This window comes from Oncorhynchus keta, unplaced genomic scaffold, assembly GCF_023373465.1.
Source record: "Oncorhynchus keta strain PuntledgeMale-10-30-2019 unplaced genomic scaffold, Oket_V2 Un_contig_1204_pilon_pilon, whole genome shotgun sequence".
Lineage (NCBI taxonomy): Eukaryota > Metazoa > Chordata > Actinopteri > Salmoniformes > Salmonidae > Oncorhynchus > Oncorhynchus keta.
This window is the reverse complement of record NW_026277744.1, coordinates 278,646-290,767: the sequence shown is the minus strand read 5'-3', so window position 1 is coordinate 290,767 and position 12,122 is coordinate 278,646. Positions and strand designations below refer to the sequence as shown.

General features: G+C 48.3%; 1 protein-coding gene across 8 annotated transcripts in view; it reads left to right on the top strand.

Annotated features, from left to right (window-relative positions):
- add3a (adducin 3 (gamma) a) overlaps positions 1–4,388 on the top strand; it is a 196,149-nt gene extending 191,761 nt beyond the window's left edge. For 6 of the 8 annotated variants that reach the window (XM_052500860.1, XM_052500859.1, XM_052500857.1 and 3 more), the window contains 3 exons: positions 779–902; positions 2,110–2,202; positions 3,243–4,388. In XM_052500860.1, coding sequence (XP_052356820.1) covers positions 779–902; positions 2,110–2,202; positions 3,243–3,493 — 468 coding nt within the window. In that variant the 3' untranslated portion in view covers positions 3,494–4,388. The remainder of the gene's footprint in view (positions 1–778; positions 903–2,109; positions 2,203–3,242) is intronic. The other 2 variants (XM_052500863.1, XM_052500864.1) reach the window with 1 other exon arrangement.
- The last annotated feature ends 7,734 nt before the right edge of the window (positions 4,389–12,122 follow it).

Genomic DNA, 12,122 nt, shown 5'->3' with positions numbered 1-12,122 from the left:
GGCTGAATACTACAGTGTGCAGTGTTAGTGCATTTCTGTTTCACCTGTTTGTCCTTTCAGTTGTTGTCCTGTTAGGTCACATCATCACTGTCTGTGTGTTTCTGGAGGTGGGAGTGAAGTGGAGTGTTTACGCATGATAGTGCACTCCACCAATCAATGACCTACTTCCTTATGTCACCAAATGTGTGTTGTGCATGTTCTGATGTGGTTGTGACAGAATAGCATTCATATTTGACAGTGTCCCTTAATCATTGTTTTCCCCTGTTGTTGGTAAGTCATTTGAAAGTATTGGAGTGTGTTTGTGTGATATGCCCATTTCTATTGAATGGTGTGTTAGTGTGTGTTGTGTTTTATGATAAACTGGCATTAGTGTACTCACTCTGGTCCTCATCTGGGAATGGATCTATCCATGGGGAGTCTGGGGAGTCTTATGTTAACTCCTCCTCTCTCTCTCTCTCTCTCTCTCTCTCTCTCTCTCTTCTCTCCCTCTCTGTCTCTCTGTCTCTGTCTCTCTCTTTCTTCTCTCCCTCTCTCCTCTCTCTCTTTCTCTCCCTCCCTCCTCTCTCCCTCCTCTCTCTTTCTTCTCTCCCTCTTTCTTCTCTCCCTCCTCTCTCTTTCTTCTCTCCCTCCTCTCTCTTTCTTCTCTCCCTCCTCTCTCTTTCTTCTCTCCCTCCTCTCTCTTTCTTCTCTCCCTCTCTCCTCTCTCTTTCTTCTCTCCCTCTCTCCTCTCTCTTTCTTCTCTCTCCTCTCTCTCTCTCCCTCCATTCTCTCTCTCCAGCCCTATGTGGCATCAGAGGATGACCAGATGGTTCCTCTACCTCCTAACCCCTTCAGTCAGCTGTCTGAGAAAGAGATGGACGAATACACGATGAACGTAGAGAAGAGACAGCTGGGGCTGAGTGGTAAGAGAGAGTCACACACAGAGAAGTCACACCCATACAGAACCACAGAGAAACACACACACACCCAAACAGAACCACAGAGAAATGCACACCAGCCATCTATCCTACCATGTTATACACAAGTCAAATGAGTAGTATTCCACTCCAGTGAAAACTGCTACTACTTTCATAGACAGTCCGATAACAAGGAATTGTCAATGGCTTGGAGCCCCATTTCAGCCAATCAGATTGCAGATGTCTCCGAACCCGTTTTATAAGCCACAACACCATTTGTAGTGAGAGTTGTTCCTGATCTTGCAGTCAAGATGTTACTACAGGCAGGGGTTTTACCGTGTGTGCAGCAGGGAACCATCCCTACATCCTATGACTAAGGCGGCCAACAGAACAGACAGACTGGCCCACAGCAGGTTTTCACACCCACTGTATGAGTGGGCCCGGTTGCCATGACACCATCCACCCCCCTATCCCCATCTACTCTACACCAGTCCAATCTGGATTCCATATTATGCTCCTTATAGAATGTTCTTATGCTCCTTCTAGAATGTTCCTCTGCATGTCTGTGCTCACAGTAATACTGTGTGCTGTTATGTATACTGTGATGTTGTGTATAGAATGTCAGTCTGTAATGTTACTGCTAGAACTCCACTGTGATAATGAATGGGGTTTTTGGAATGTCACTGTATTGATGTGTACTTATAAACTAATAGTATCAGATGAATGACCTGGTGGTTAAATGAACCACGTTAACCCCTTAGATTCCTCACAGTATGTACTGGAGGTACTGTAAGACCACTACGCTCCATGTACCCTAACGTAGCCTGGTCCCAGATCTGTTTGTGCTGTCTTGCCTCTAACATGTGTGTCAACACTAATCTCTCACCCCCAAACCCTCACTTCCCTCTCTCACCCCCCCCCCAACCCTACTCCTACCAACCCAATCCCTCACCCTTACCCCTCAACCCAAACTCTCTCCCCCTCCTCACCCCCTGACCCCTTACTCCCACCCCTTCAACCCTCATCCCAAACCCTCTCACTCCCTGACCCCTTTCTCCCACCCCTTCAACCCTCATCCCAAACCCTCTCCCCCTCCTGACCCCTTTCTCCCACCCCTTCAACCCTCATCCCAAACCCTCTCCCCCTCCTCACCCCCTGACCCCTTACTCCCACCCCTTCAACCCTCATCCCAAACCCTCCCCCACTCCTGCAGATGACGAGCACGACCTAACCTCCAACGACGCTTCCACTCTCTCTCAGTCTCTGTCCCAAACTCAGTCCCCGCAAATAACTCCAGCTAAAGAAGGTATCACACAGAGAGAGAGAACGTTGTGAAATGTGTTTACTAAGGTTGTGCTGTGTTTTATTATGTCAAAAACACATTCTACATTCCTTTGGTTCCACTTTAACCTCAAATGTTATAATAGATAATAGATATAATAACAAAGTCATATGGAAACCTACTACATTGCTATTGTGAAATCAACTTTACGATGTTTAATCAGGACCAATTCTATAGTGTCTTACTTCCTCTTAATCATTAACAATGACTCAGTTTTACTTCCTGTAGTAACTACTTCCTGTCCCTTTGAACAACAAACACCAACACCACGTAACTACAGAACACTAGAGTAGCCATCAACACAGCTCCCCACAGCAAACTGCTCCGTGTGTGTGTGTGTGCGTGCGACACAATTCGTGACACACTTTTTGACTTAAGTCAACCAGTTCTTCTCCTGTGGGGGCCAAGTCGGGTCGATTGTTGCTCAACAACCTCTTATGATGTCACACGTTGGTTCATTGTAGTACATTGAAATGCTGTTGTAATAGAACAGTGGCACAGTGCTTGTAAAGAACCCTCTTCGTGTGGTAACTGGGTCCCCGTACAGTACATAGTCACGGTCACATTAACATTGGCTGTGAAATGCACTTTATTGAAAAAGGAGATCATTGAACTTGTGTTGATTAGTTAACAGATACCAGCTGTAACAGATTTCAGATAGGGTAGGTGACATCAGGTGACACCCTCTCCTAGGTTGCTCTTGGTTCATGGTAAATGTAGCACCTAGGGTTGCAATTTCCCCAAAATTCCCAGGTTTTCCAGAAACCTGGTTGGAGGATTCCCAGATTCCCTGGTTATTCCTTCCTGATTCCAGTGTCTTCCAACCAGGATTTCTGGAAAACCTGGGAATTTGGAAAAGTTATCCGTCGTAGCACCTGAACATATTTTGTGGTCAAACAACATAGTATACGGGTCTGTAGCACCACAGAATCAGGTTTATTGTTGTGGGGTTGGTGGTGGTCTACCCTGTCTGACCTCTGACCCCTCTCCCCTGCTCTTTCCAGAGAACCACACGATGCAGAACGGCAAGGATGGCGGCGACCATGAGGTGAACGACGAGCTGAGCAAAAGGGTCAGTCAGCTGACCACCAGCGTGGAGAGCATTGAGGTCAAGGTCCGCACCGGCGAGAAGATCGAAGACTCCGCCCTCTCCCCCGAGAGCTCGCCCTCCAAGTCCCCCAACAAGAAGAAGAAGAAGTTCCGCACTCCCTCCTTCCTCAAGAAGAACAAAAAAAAAGAGAAAATGGAGGCCTAGAGAAAGAGAGATGGAGGGAGTGATATTAAAGCCTATATACAGTTTAAGAAGAAAGAGGGGACCCCTCTTATTTTTATTTTTTTGTCTGTTTTCATTTTAGTTTTGTTTTTGTCAGTGTCCTCTTGTCATTTTTTTTTTTTAATATTTTATTTTGATTGTATTTTTTAACAAATTGTTCTTTTAAGTTAACATTTTTTAGACTTGCGCGAAAAGTGATGAATTGAGTTGAGGATTGTCTTCCTCTGCCTAGAAGTGAAGGCTCATTGATTTGGGAAGGACTATGTACTGCCATTGGCTGATTATGTTATTTCTTCTCTGCCATTGGCTAATTGTTGATTATGGAATTAGAATCAGCCAATCGTATTCCTTGCTTCATAACCTCCAGCCGACACTGGCGGGTCTAGATATGCATCAGTGGTATTATTAAACTGCACAATATGGCGACTAGCTAGCATACGGAAACGCTTTCCGCCCTTATGGTAACCATAACAACCACCATGTTCTTTTCGCTTAGATTTTCTCCTCATATGAGGTCTGCTTCTTCAATACATAGAGGACTGAAATCAGAGAGGCCACAAAGAAATAGTCAGACTGAAAAACTGGTTTTGAGATCTTTCTTTCACTCTTGCTTCTTGTTTTCGCTTTCTCTCTCTGCCTCTCGCTTCGTTTTTCTCTTTCATCCTTCTTTTTATTGCTCCTCTTCCTCTCTCACCTTCTGTTAAAAGTGAATCTATCTTTACATTACCTAGCTCTCTTCTAGTCGACCTCCGACCTTCATCTGTTGTTCACCACTGATTCACTATAAACTCACCATTTTTTTTATTGTCCTCTCCTTTTAATTAATTTCATTTTTATTTTGCCAAACTAAAAGGAATAAAAAAACAATCACGTTTTAGTGAAGAATCATCATTTCTATACTTTTGAATCTCATTTCGATCATAAAAACATGTCATCTCATTGAATAATATTACATTGTAGTTTTTTTATTGAACACAGTTTGGTAGTAGTCATCTCACTCAGTTTTGTGCTCATTTCTATACTTTTACAGAGAAATACAAGATGTTACGCATGTTTTTGCAAGAATCTGAATTTATATGGCTGACTACGTTGCTCTAGTGTTGCCTGCAGGTTTCTCTCAAATTATATTCTTGTTCAGATTACAAAAAGTACTCTATAACTGAGATATATTGAAACTGGATATGTTGGGTATAGATTTTTAACTATATATTTAGTATTTTATTGTGCTGCACTTTTACTGTGGACTTTAACACAATGTAGTTGCAGGTGGTTTCTACTATGAAGGAGATTCTGGAAGCAGAAGAACCAATAGAATCTGTAGAAGCAAGAAAGTAGATGGCAGGAGCAGAGTACGGAAGATCCACTTTAGGTTGTGGAAAGTGAGTTGTTTCCGAAGAAAAATATCTAGATTTGTGTCACGCTTGAAAAAAATATTATTTCTCAGTTAAAAAACAACAAAATAAATAAAATAGGTCCCAAAATACAAAAAGTATCTTCAGTTATAAAATGTCAGAAATCATGGGCCTTGAACGTGGAACTGGCGCCGTTGTTGCTATGGTGTGTATTTTGTGTGTGACTTTTTTTTAAGCCTTATATTTTTCTCCTATATTTTAAATCATTAGACAAGGGTTGAGAATCTTATCCTGCCCGCACCCGGGTGTCAAATTTAGCAGGAGTGTTCCCCAGATTGTCATTAGGCCTGCCTCTTATAAGTCACCCCTATGTCATGCCTATGACTGCTCATAAGACTACTTTGACAGCTCATAGTTGTCTCTAGACGTTGTTTGCGTAGCCTCTCTAGCCTTTCTCTTTTTATTTGCATCTCAACAGCTCCTTTCACAACGTTGTCGGTTGTGGAAACTGGAACTCGTGTTATTTCTCTAGAAGATATAAGTCATGGACGAGTGATGACTAAGGGGCATATAGACACAGAGGAACACAGTTAATATAGAGATGTACCAATATCCCAGCTAGCAATGTGAACTATTGGTTTTGGAACATTGAGAGAGGGAGGGAGGGAGGGAAGGAGAGTGGGATGGGGTGATGGGGTGAGAAGAGAAGGAGAGGGGATGGGGCGAGAGAAGGGATGGAGAGAAGGAGGGGGGATGGGAAGGAGAGGGGGATGGGGGGATGGGGGAGAGAAGGAGAGGGGGGAGATGAATGGGGCGAGGAGGGAAGGAGAGAGGGGATGGGGTGAGAGAAGGGAGGAGGGAAGGAGAGTGGGATGAGAGAGGAGGGAAGGAGAGTGGGATGGGAGAAGGAGAGGGGGATGAGGATGGGGTGAGAGGGAAGGAAGGAGGGAAGAGAGGGGATGGGGTGAGAGAGGGGGGAGTGGGAAGGGGATGGGGGGAGAGAGGGAGGGAGGAAGGAGAGGGGAGAGGGGATGGGGCGAGGAAGGAGAGGGGATGGGGAAGGAGAGATGGGGTGAGGAGGAGGGGAGAGGATGGGGTGAGAGAGGGAGGGAAGGAGAGTGGGATGGGGTGAGAGAAGGAGGGGGGATGGGGTGAGAGAGGAGAGGGGGATGGGGTGAGGGGGGGATGAGGGTGAGATGGGGGAGGAAGGAGAGTGGGATGGGGTGAGAGAGGGAGGGGGATGGGGTGAGAGGGAGGGGGAGAGGAGGGGGAGGGAAGGAGAGTGAGGGATGGGGCGAGGAAGGAGAGGGGATGGGGTGAGAGAAGGAGGGAAGGAGAGGGGGATGGGGTGAGAGAAGGAGAGGGGATGGGGCGAAGAAGGAAGGAGAGGGGGATGGGGTGAGAGAAGGAGAGGGGATGGGGTGAGGGAGGGAAGGAGGGGGATGGGGTGAGAGAAGGGAGGAGAGGGGATGGGGTGAGAGAAGGAGGAGAGGGAAGGAGAAGGAGAGGGATGGGGTGAGAGAGGAAGGAGGGGGGGATGGGGTGAGAGAAGGAGAGGGGATGGGGTGAGGAAGGAGAGAAAGGAGGGGGAGAGGAAGGAGAGTGGGATGGGGTGAGAAGGAGAGGGGAGGAGGGGAGAGATGGGGCGAGGAAGGAGAGGGGGATGGGGTGGGGTGAGAGAGGGAGGGAGAGGGGAGAGGGGGATGAAAGGAGGGAAGGAGAGTGGGATGGGGCGAGAGAAGGAGAGGGGGATGGGGAGAGAGAAGGAGAGGGGGAGGGAAGGAGAGCGGGATGGGGCGAGAGAGGAGGGAGGGGGAAGGAGAGGGAGAAGGGGGGATGGGGCGAGAGAAGGAGAGGGGGATGAAAGGAGGGAAGGAGAGGGATGGGGTGAGAGAAGGAGGGAAGGAGAAGGAGAGAGGGGAGGGAAGGAGAGTGGGATGGGAGAGAAGGAGAAGGAGAGGGGGATGGGGAGGGAAGGAGAGTGGGATGGGGCGAGAGAAGGAGAGGGGATGGGGTGAGAGAAGGAGGGGGGATGGGGGAGAGAAGGAGAGGGGGAGGGGGAGAGGGATGGGGGAGAGAGAGAGAGGAGAAGGAAGGAGAGGGATGGGGTGAGAGAAGGAGGGGGGATGAGGGGGAAGGAGAGGGGGGAGAGAGGAGGGAGGAGGGGGATGGAGAGAAGGAGAGGGGGATGGGGTGAGAGATGGGGTGAGAGGGGAGGGAAGGGAGAGGGGGATGGGGTGAGAGAGGAGGGAGGAAGGAGAAGGGGATGGGGTGAGAGAAGGGGAAGGAGAGGGGATGGGGTGAGAGAAGGAGGGAGGGGATGGGGTGAGAGAAGGAGAGGAAGAGAAGGAGAGGGGGATGGGGTGAGAGAAGGAGAGGGAAGGGGTGAGAGAAGGGATGGGGATGAGAGGAGAGGGGATGGGGTGAGAAGGAGAGGGGGATGGGGGGAGAAGGAGAGGGGGAGGGGGGATGGGGTGAGAGAGGGAGGGGGATGGGGAGGAGAGGGAGGGGGAGGAGAGGGGATGGGGTGAGAGAAGGGAGGGGGATGGGGTGAGGAGAGAGGGGATGGGGTGAGAGAAGGAGAGGATGGGGGGAAGAAGGAGAGGGGATGGGGTGAGAGAGGGAGGGAAGGAGGGGTGAGAGAAGGAGGGGGATGAAAGGAGAGAAGGAGAGGGGGATGGGGTGAGAGAGAAATAGCCCTAGAGGGGATGGGTCTCAGGGGGAGATGGGGTGACAGAAGAGAAGAGAGGGGGAGAGGGGATGGGGTGAGAGAGGAGAGGGGGCGAGAGAAGGAGAGGGGGATGAAGAAGGAGAGGGGATGGGGTGAGAGAAGGAGAGGGGACTATGACATCAAGAAGGAGAGGGGGATGGGGTGAGGAAGGAGAGGGGGATGGGGTGAGTGGGGGTGAGAGAAGGTGGGGTGAGAGGGGGGATGGGGTGAGAGAAGGAGAGGGGGATGGGGTGAGAGAAGGAGAGGGGGATGGGGAGAGAAGGAGAGGGGGAGGGGCACAGTTCTTATTTTTCATGGTGAGAAGGAGGGGGAGGGGTAGAGAAGGAGGGATGGGGTGAGAAGGAGAGGAGGAGAGGGGATGGGGGGAGAAGGAGAGGGGGATGGGGTGACTAGTTTCTGGGGTCCTTATTCACCATTTACAGTAGGAGAGGAGAGGGGATGGGGGAGAAGGAGATTTGATGGGGTGAGAGAAGAGAGGGGGAGGGGAGGGATGGGGGGGGGTGATGGGGAGAGGAGAGGGGGGAGGGAAGGAGAGGGGATGTCCAGAAGGAGAGGGGGATGGGGTGAGAGAAGGAGATAAAGGAGAGTGGGATGGGGCGAGAGGAAAGGGATGGGGTGAGAGAAGGAGGGGATGCAAGGAGAGGGGGATGAGGGGGAGCCCGAGGGGTGAGGGACCTGGGGGGTCTTCTATAGGAGAGGGAGATGGGGATGGGGTAACCAGAAGGAGAGGGGGAGAAGGAGAGGGGATGGGGTGAGAGAAGGAGAGGGGGATGGGGGAGAAGGAGGGGGATGGGGTGAGAGAAGGAGAGGGGCGAGAGAAGGAGAGGATGGGGTGAGAGGGATGGAGTCATTTTAGAGAAGGAGAAATGTAATTCCGATGGGGTGAGAGAAGGAGATTTTGGGATGGGAGAAAAGAGGGGGATGGGGTGAGAAAGGAGAGGGGAGGAAGGAGAGGGGATGGGGCTTCCAAGGAGAGGGGGATTAGAGGGGGATGAGAGGAGAGGGGAGTTGGAAGGGGATGGGGTGAAGAGGAGAGGGGGAAAAGAAGGAGAGGGGGAGGGAAGGGGTGAGTATTGATGGGGTGAGAGAAGGAGAGAGGGATGAAAGGAGGGAAGGAGAGAGGCACATCTTTAGCTGTGTAAATAGCCCTATCATCTGTCTCACAGCAGAGTTGAGCTTTTTGGTCTCACAGTTACATGAACAGCTGGAAAAAGGGGTTGAGGTGTGTGAGTTTTAGAAAATGTAAAAGTGTATGTGTGGGATGGGGTTTTCGGGAGAACTATGACATCAACACACCACATTTTTAGAATTACTCACAATTGTACCCATTTTTTCATACCATTTCTCCTTTTTGACACAGTTCTTATTTTTCATCTTTCCATTTGTATCAGACAGGTTTTCAGTTCAGTCTTTTTCATTTCCCAAGTACTATGTTTCTCCTTCCTTATTCACCATTTACAGTACGAGCGTTTACACGCCGCTCTGATGGATTCAATTTGCATTTGTTTACTTTTCTCTCCCATCTACCGACCGTTTGCACCTTTTGTTTTACTAACTAATGCCTCTGTCCACCATTTTGTTTCTGTTGATAAAAAAAGAAAGGATCGCTTTAGCATGCAAGTAATGAGCCAAGCCCGACCTGTGACCTGTGAACAAAGATCCTATTAGAGATGGTTCTTCTATAATGGAGTTGCTTTCAGATGTGTTGCTAACCAGTGTGAATTCACAAAATAAAACTGTATTTTAAGAAAACGAAAGCTTTATTTTTCATTTCCATGTCTTGTTAAACTGATTGAAGTGGCGGACTCCTTTTATGGAGTCATTTTAGTGCCAAAATAAATGTAATTCCGATTCGATTTATTTTGGCGCAAAAATCACCCCGTCATCAACTACAATCCACGTTCATGAACACTGGTATCATTCTTCCAACTGTCTGTCTTTATGTTGAACATAATCCATCCACAATCATTTTCAGTTGAACTCGTAAAGAAAAAGATCCAGCACGTGGGGGGACGCAATCAAATATATTGTACGGTGTCTGAACGTTGTTTCTCCGTGTACTGATATTATCCTGTAAATACAAAACCAGTATACACACGTATTATGCAGGTTTCAATGATATATAGAGAACATTGTCCATATGAAAGATGAACAACTGTCAAATTATGCAAAATCACCTTCGGTGTAAAACCTGGAGGCCAGAAGCAGATGTCCAGACATTATACTGAGACGTAGTGGAGGTGATGGAGAAGCTACTGAACAAATATTACGTTTCAATCAATCAACCAACCATTATATAGCACAGAGCGGGTGACATATATTTAGTAATATATATATATATATGTATGTATGTATGTATTGATAATGTACAGGATAACTTCCATATTGCTGCATGTATGTGTGTTGTTGCTTGGCTGTGTGTGAAAGAGAGGTGTGGGACGATAGCAAAGGCACAAATAGGACATCTTGAAAAGAAGGACCTAAACTACTGCCTTGACTGCGACCCACCATGATATTCCTCCTCTGACACGCCTCGTTGTATGTGTATCTGTCACATGTCATGTGTACACATCACCTCCAAAGAGACTCTGCCAAACCTTCTAGAACTGGCACTGAACCCAATCAATCCACCAGCTCGTTTCATGCTGATGTTAACCAATTACAGTGCACAGCTTTGACGCAAAATGCCGACTTTATTGCACGGTAAACATGGGACTGTTAGTGGAGTTGTTGGGGGGGGCTGCGGGGGTGTGTGTGCCGTTGTGCCTTGACTGCATTTTTCCTCTGCAAATAAATAAAATCTAAAATATACATGCAACTCACCATGACTTTATGTGCTTCCTAAATCCCACTGGGAGTGTGTGTGGGGGAGGGGAGAGGAGCTAAGACTTAGTGGAGGACAGCAACATTACCCGTTCTCTCCTCCCTTCTAAGACTTAGTGGAGGACAGCAACATTACCCGTTCTCCTCCTCCCTTCTAAGACTTAGTGGAGGACAGCAACATTACCCGTTCTCCTCCTCCCTTCTAAGACTTAGTGGAGGACAGCAACATTACCCGTTCTCCTCCTCCCTTCTAAGACTTAGTGGAGGACAGCAACATTACCCATTCTCCTCCTCCCTTCTAAGACTTAGTGGAGGACAGCAACATTACCCGTTCTCCTCCTCCCTTCTAAGACTTAGTGGAGGACAGCAACATTACTAAGACTTAGTGGAGGACAGCAACATTACCCGTTCTCCTCCTCCCTTCTAAGACTTAGTGGAGGACAGCAACATTACCCGTTCTCCTCCTCCCTTCTAAGACTTAGTGGAGGACAGCAACATTACCCGTTCTCCTCCTCCCTTCTAAGACTTAGTGGAGGACAGCAACATTACCCGTTCTCCTCCTCCCTTCTAAGAGGACAGCAACATTACCCGTAGTCCTCCCTTCTAAGACTTAGTGGAGGACAGCAACATTACCCGTTCTCCTCCTCCCTTCTAAGACTTAGTGGAGGACAGCAACATTACCCGTTCTCCTCCTCCCTTCTAAGACTTAGTGGAGGACAGCAACATTACCCGTTCTCCTCCTCCCTTCTAAGACTTAGTGGAGGACAGCAACATTACCCGTTCTCCTCCTCCCTTCTAAGACTTAGTGGAGGACAGCAACATTACCTGTTCTCCTCCTCCCTTCTAAGACTTAGTGGAGGACAGCAACATTACCCGTTCTCCTCCTCCCTTCTAAGACTTAGTGGAGGACAGCAACATTACCCGTTCTCCTCCTCCCTTCTAAGACTTAGTGGAGGACAGCAACATTACCCATTCTCCTCCTCCCTTCTAAGACTTAGTGGAGGACAGCAACATTACCCGTTCTCTTCTCACCCTCTTCCCTTAAGTGTTCCCTTCTGTGATTTGTGGACAGAAATCATTGCATTGAACTCTGACCCTGACGTTAATGAATGTGATTTGATAATGCCACTGTGTTGAGTAAATGTAGACTTTGCTACACTGAACATTAAAGGCCTGCGAACAGGTCAAGAGTTCTGTTGCTGGGATGTCCGTACTTCATTCAACCCCTCAGCTAACACTTGTGTAGTGTACAGTTCTCAGACCAGTTCTTGCTCGTCAACGGCAACTCGTTGCCTAATGCTTGCTTGTATATTTGAATGATCTTTATGGAGTGAGATGAACATGGCTTAGTCTTGTTATGAGCCGCATGTGAGGTATATATGCCACAGGAGGTTGGTGGCACCTTAATTAGGGAGGCGGGCTCGTGGTAATGGCTGGAGTGGAATGGTATCGAAGACATCAAACACTTGGGTTGATGCCGTTCCATTCACTCCGTTCCAGACATTGTTATTCGCCGTCCTCCCCTCAGCAGCCTCCACTGATATATACTGTATATACACATATCAAATATTACTGGACACACTGACACTCCATGAGAGAACCGGGGGGTCACGGTGCTGTGGTGTCTGTTGAGGGTAGCACCCAAACAATGGCCTCTGTTGACCAGTTCCACTCAGTCATACAGTAGCATATGGGGAGGGGGGCT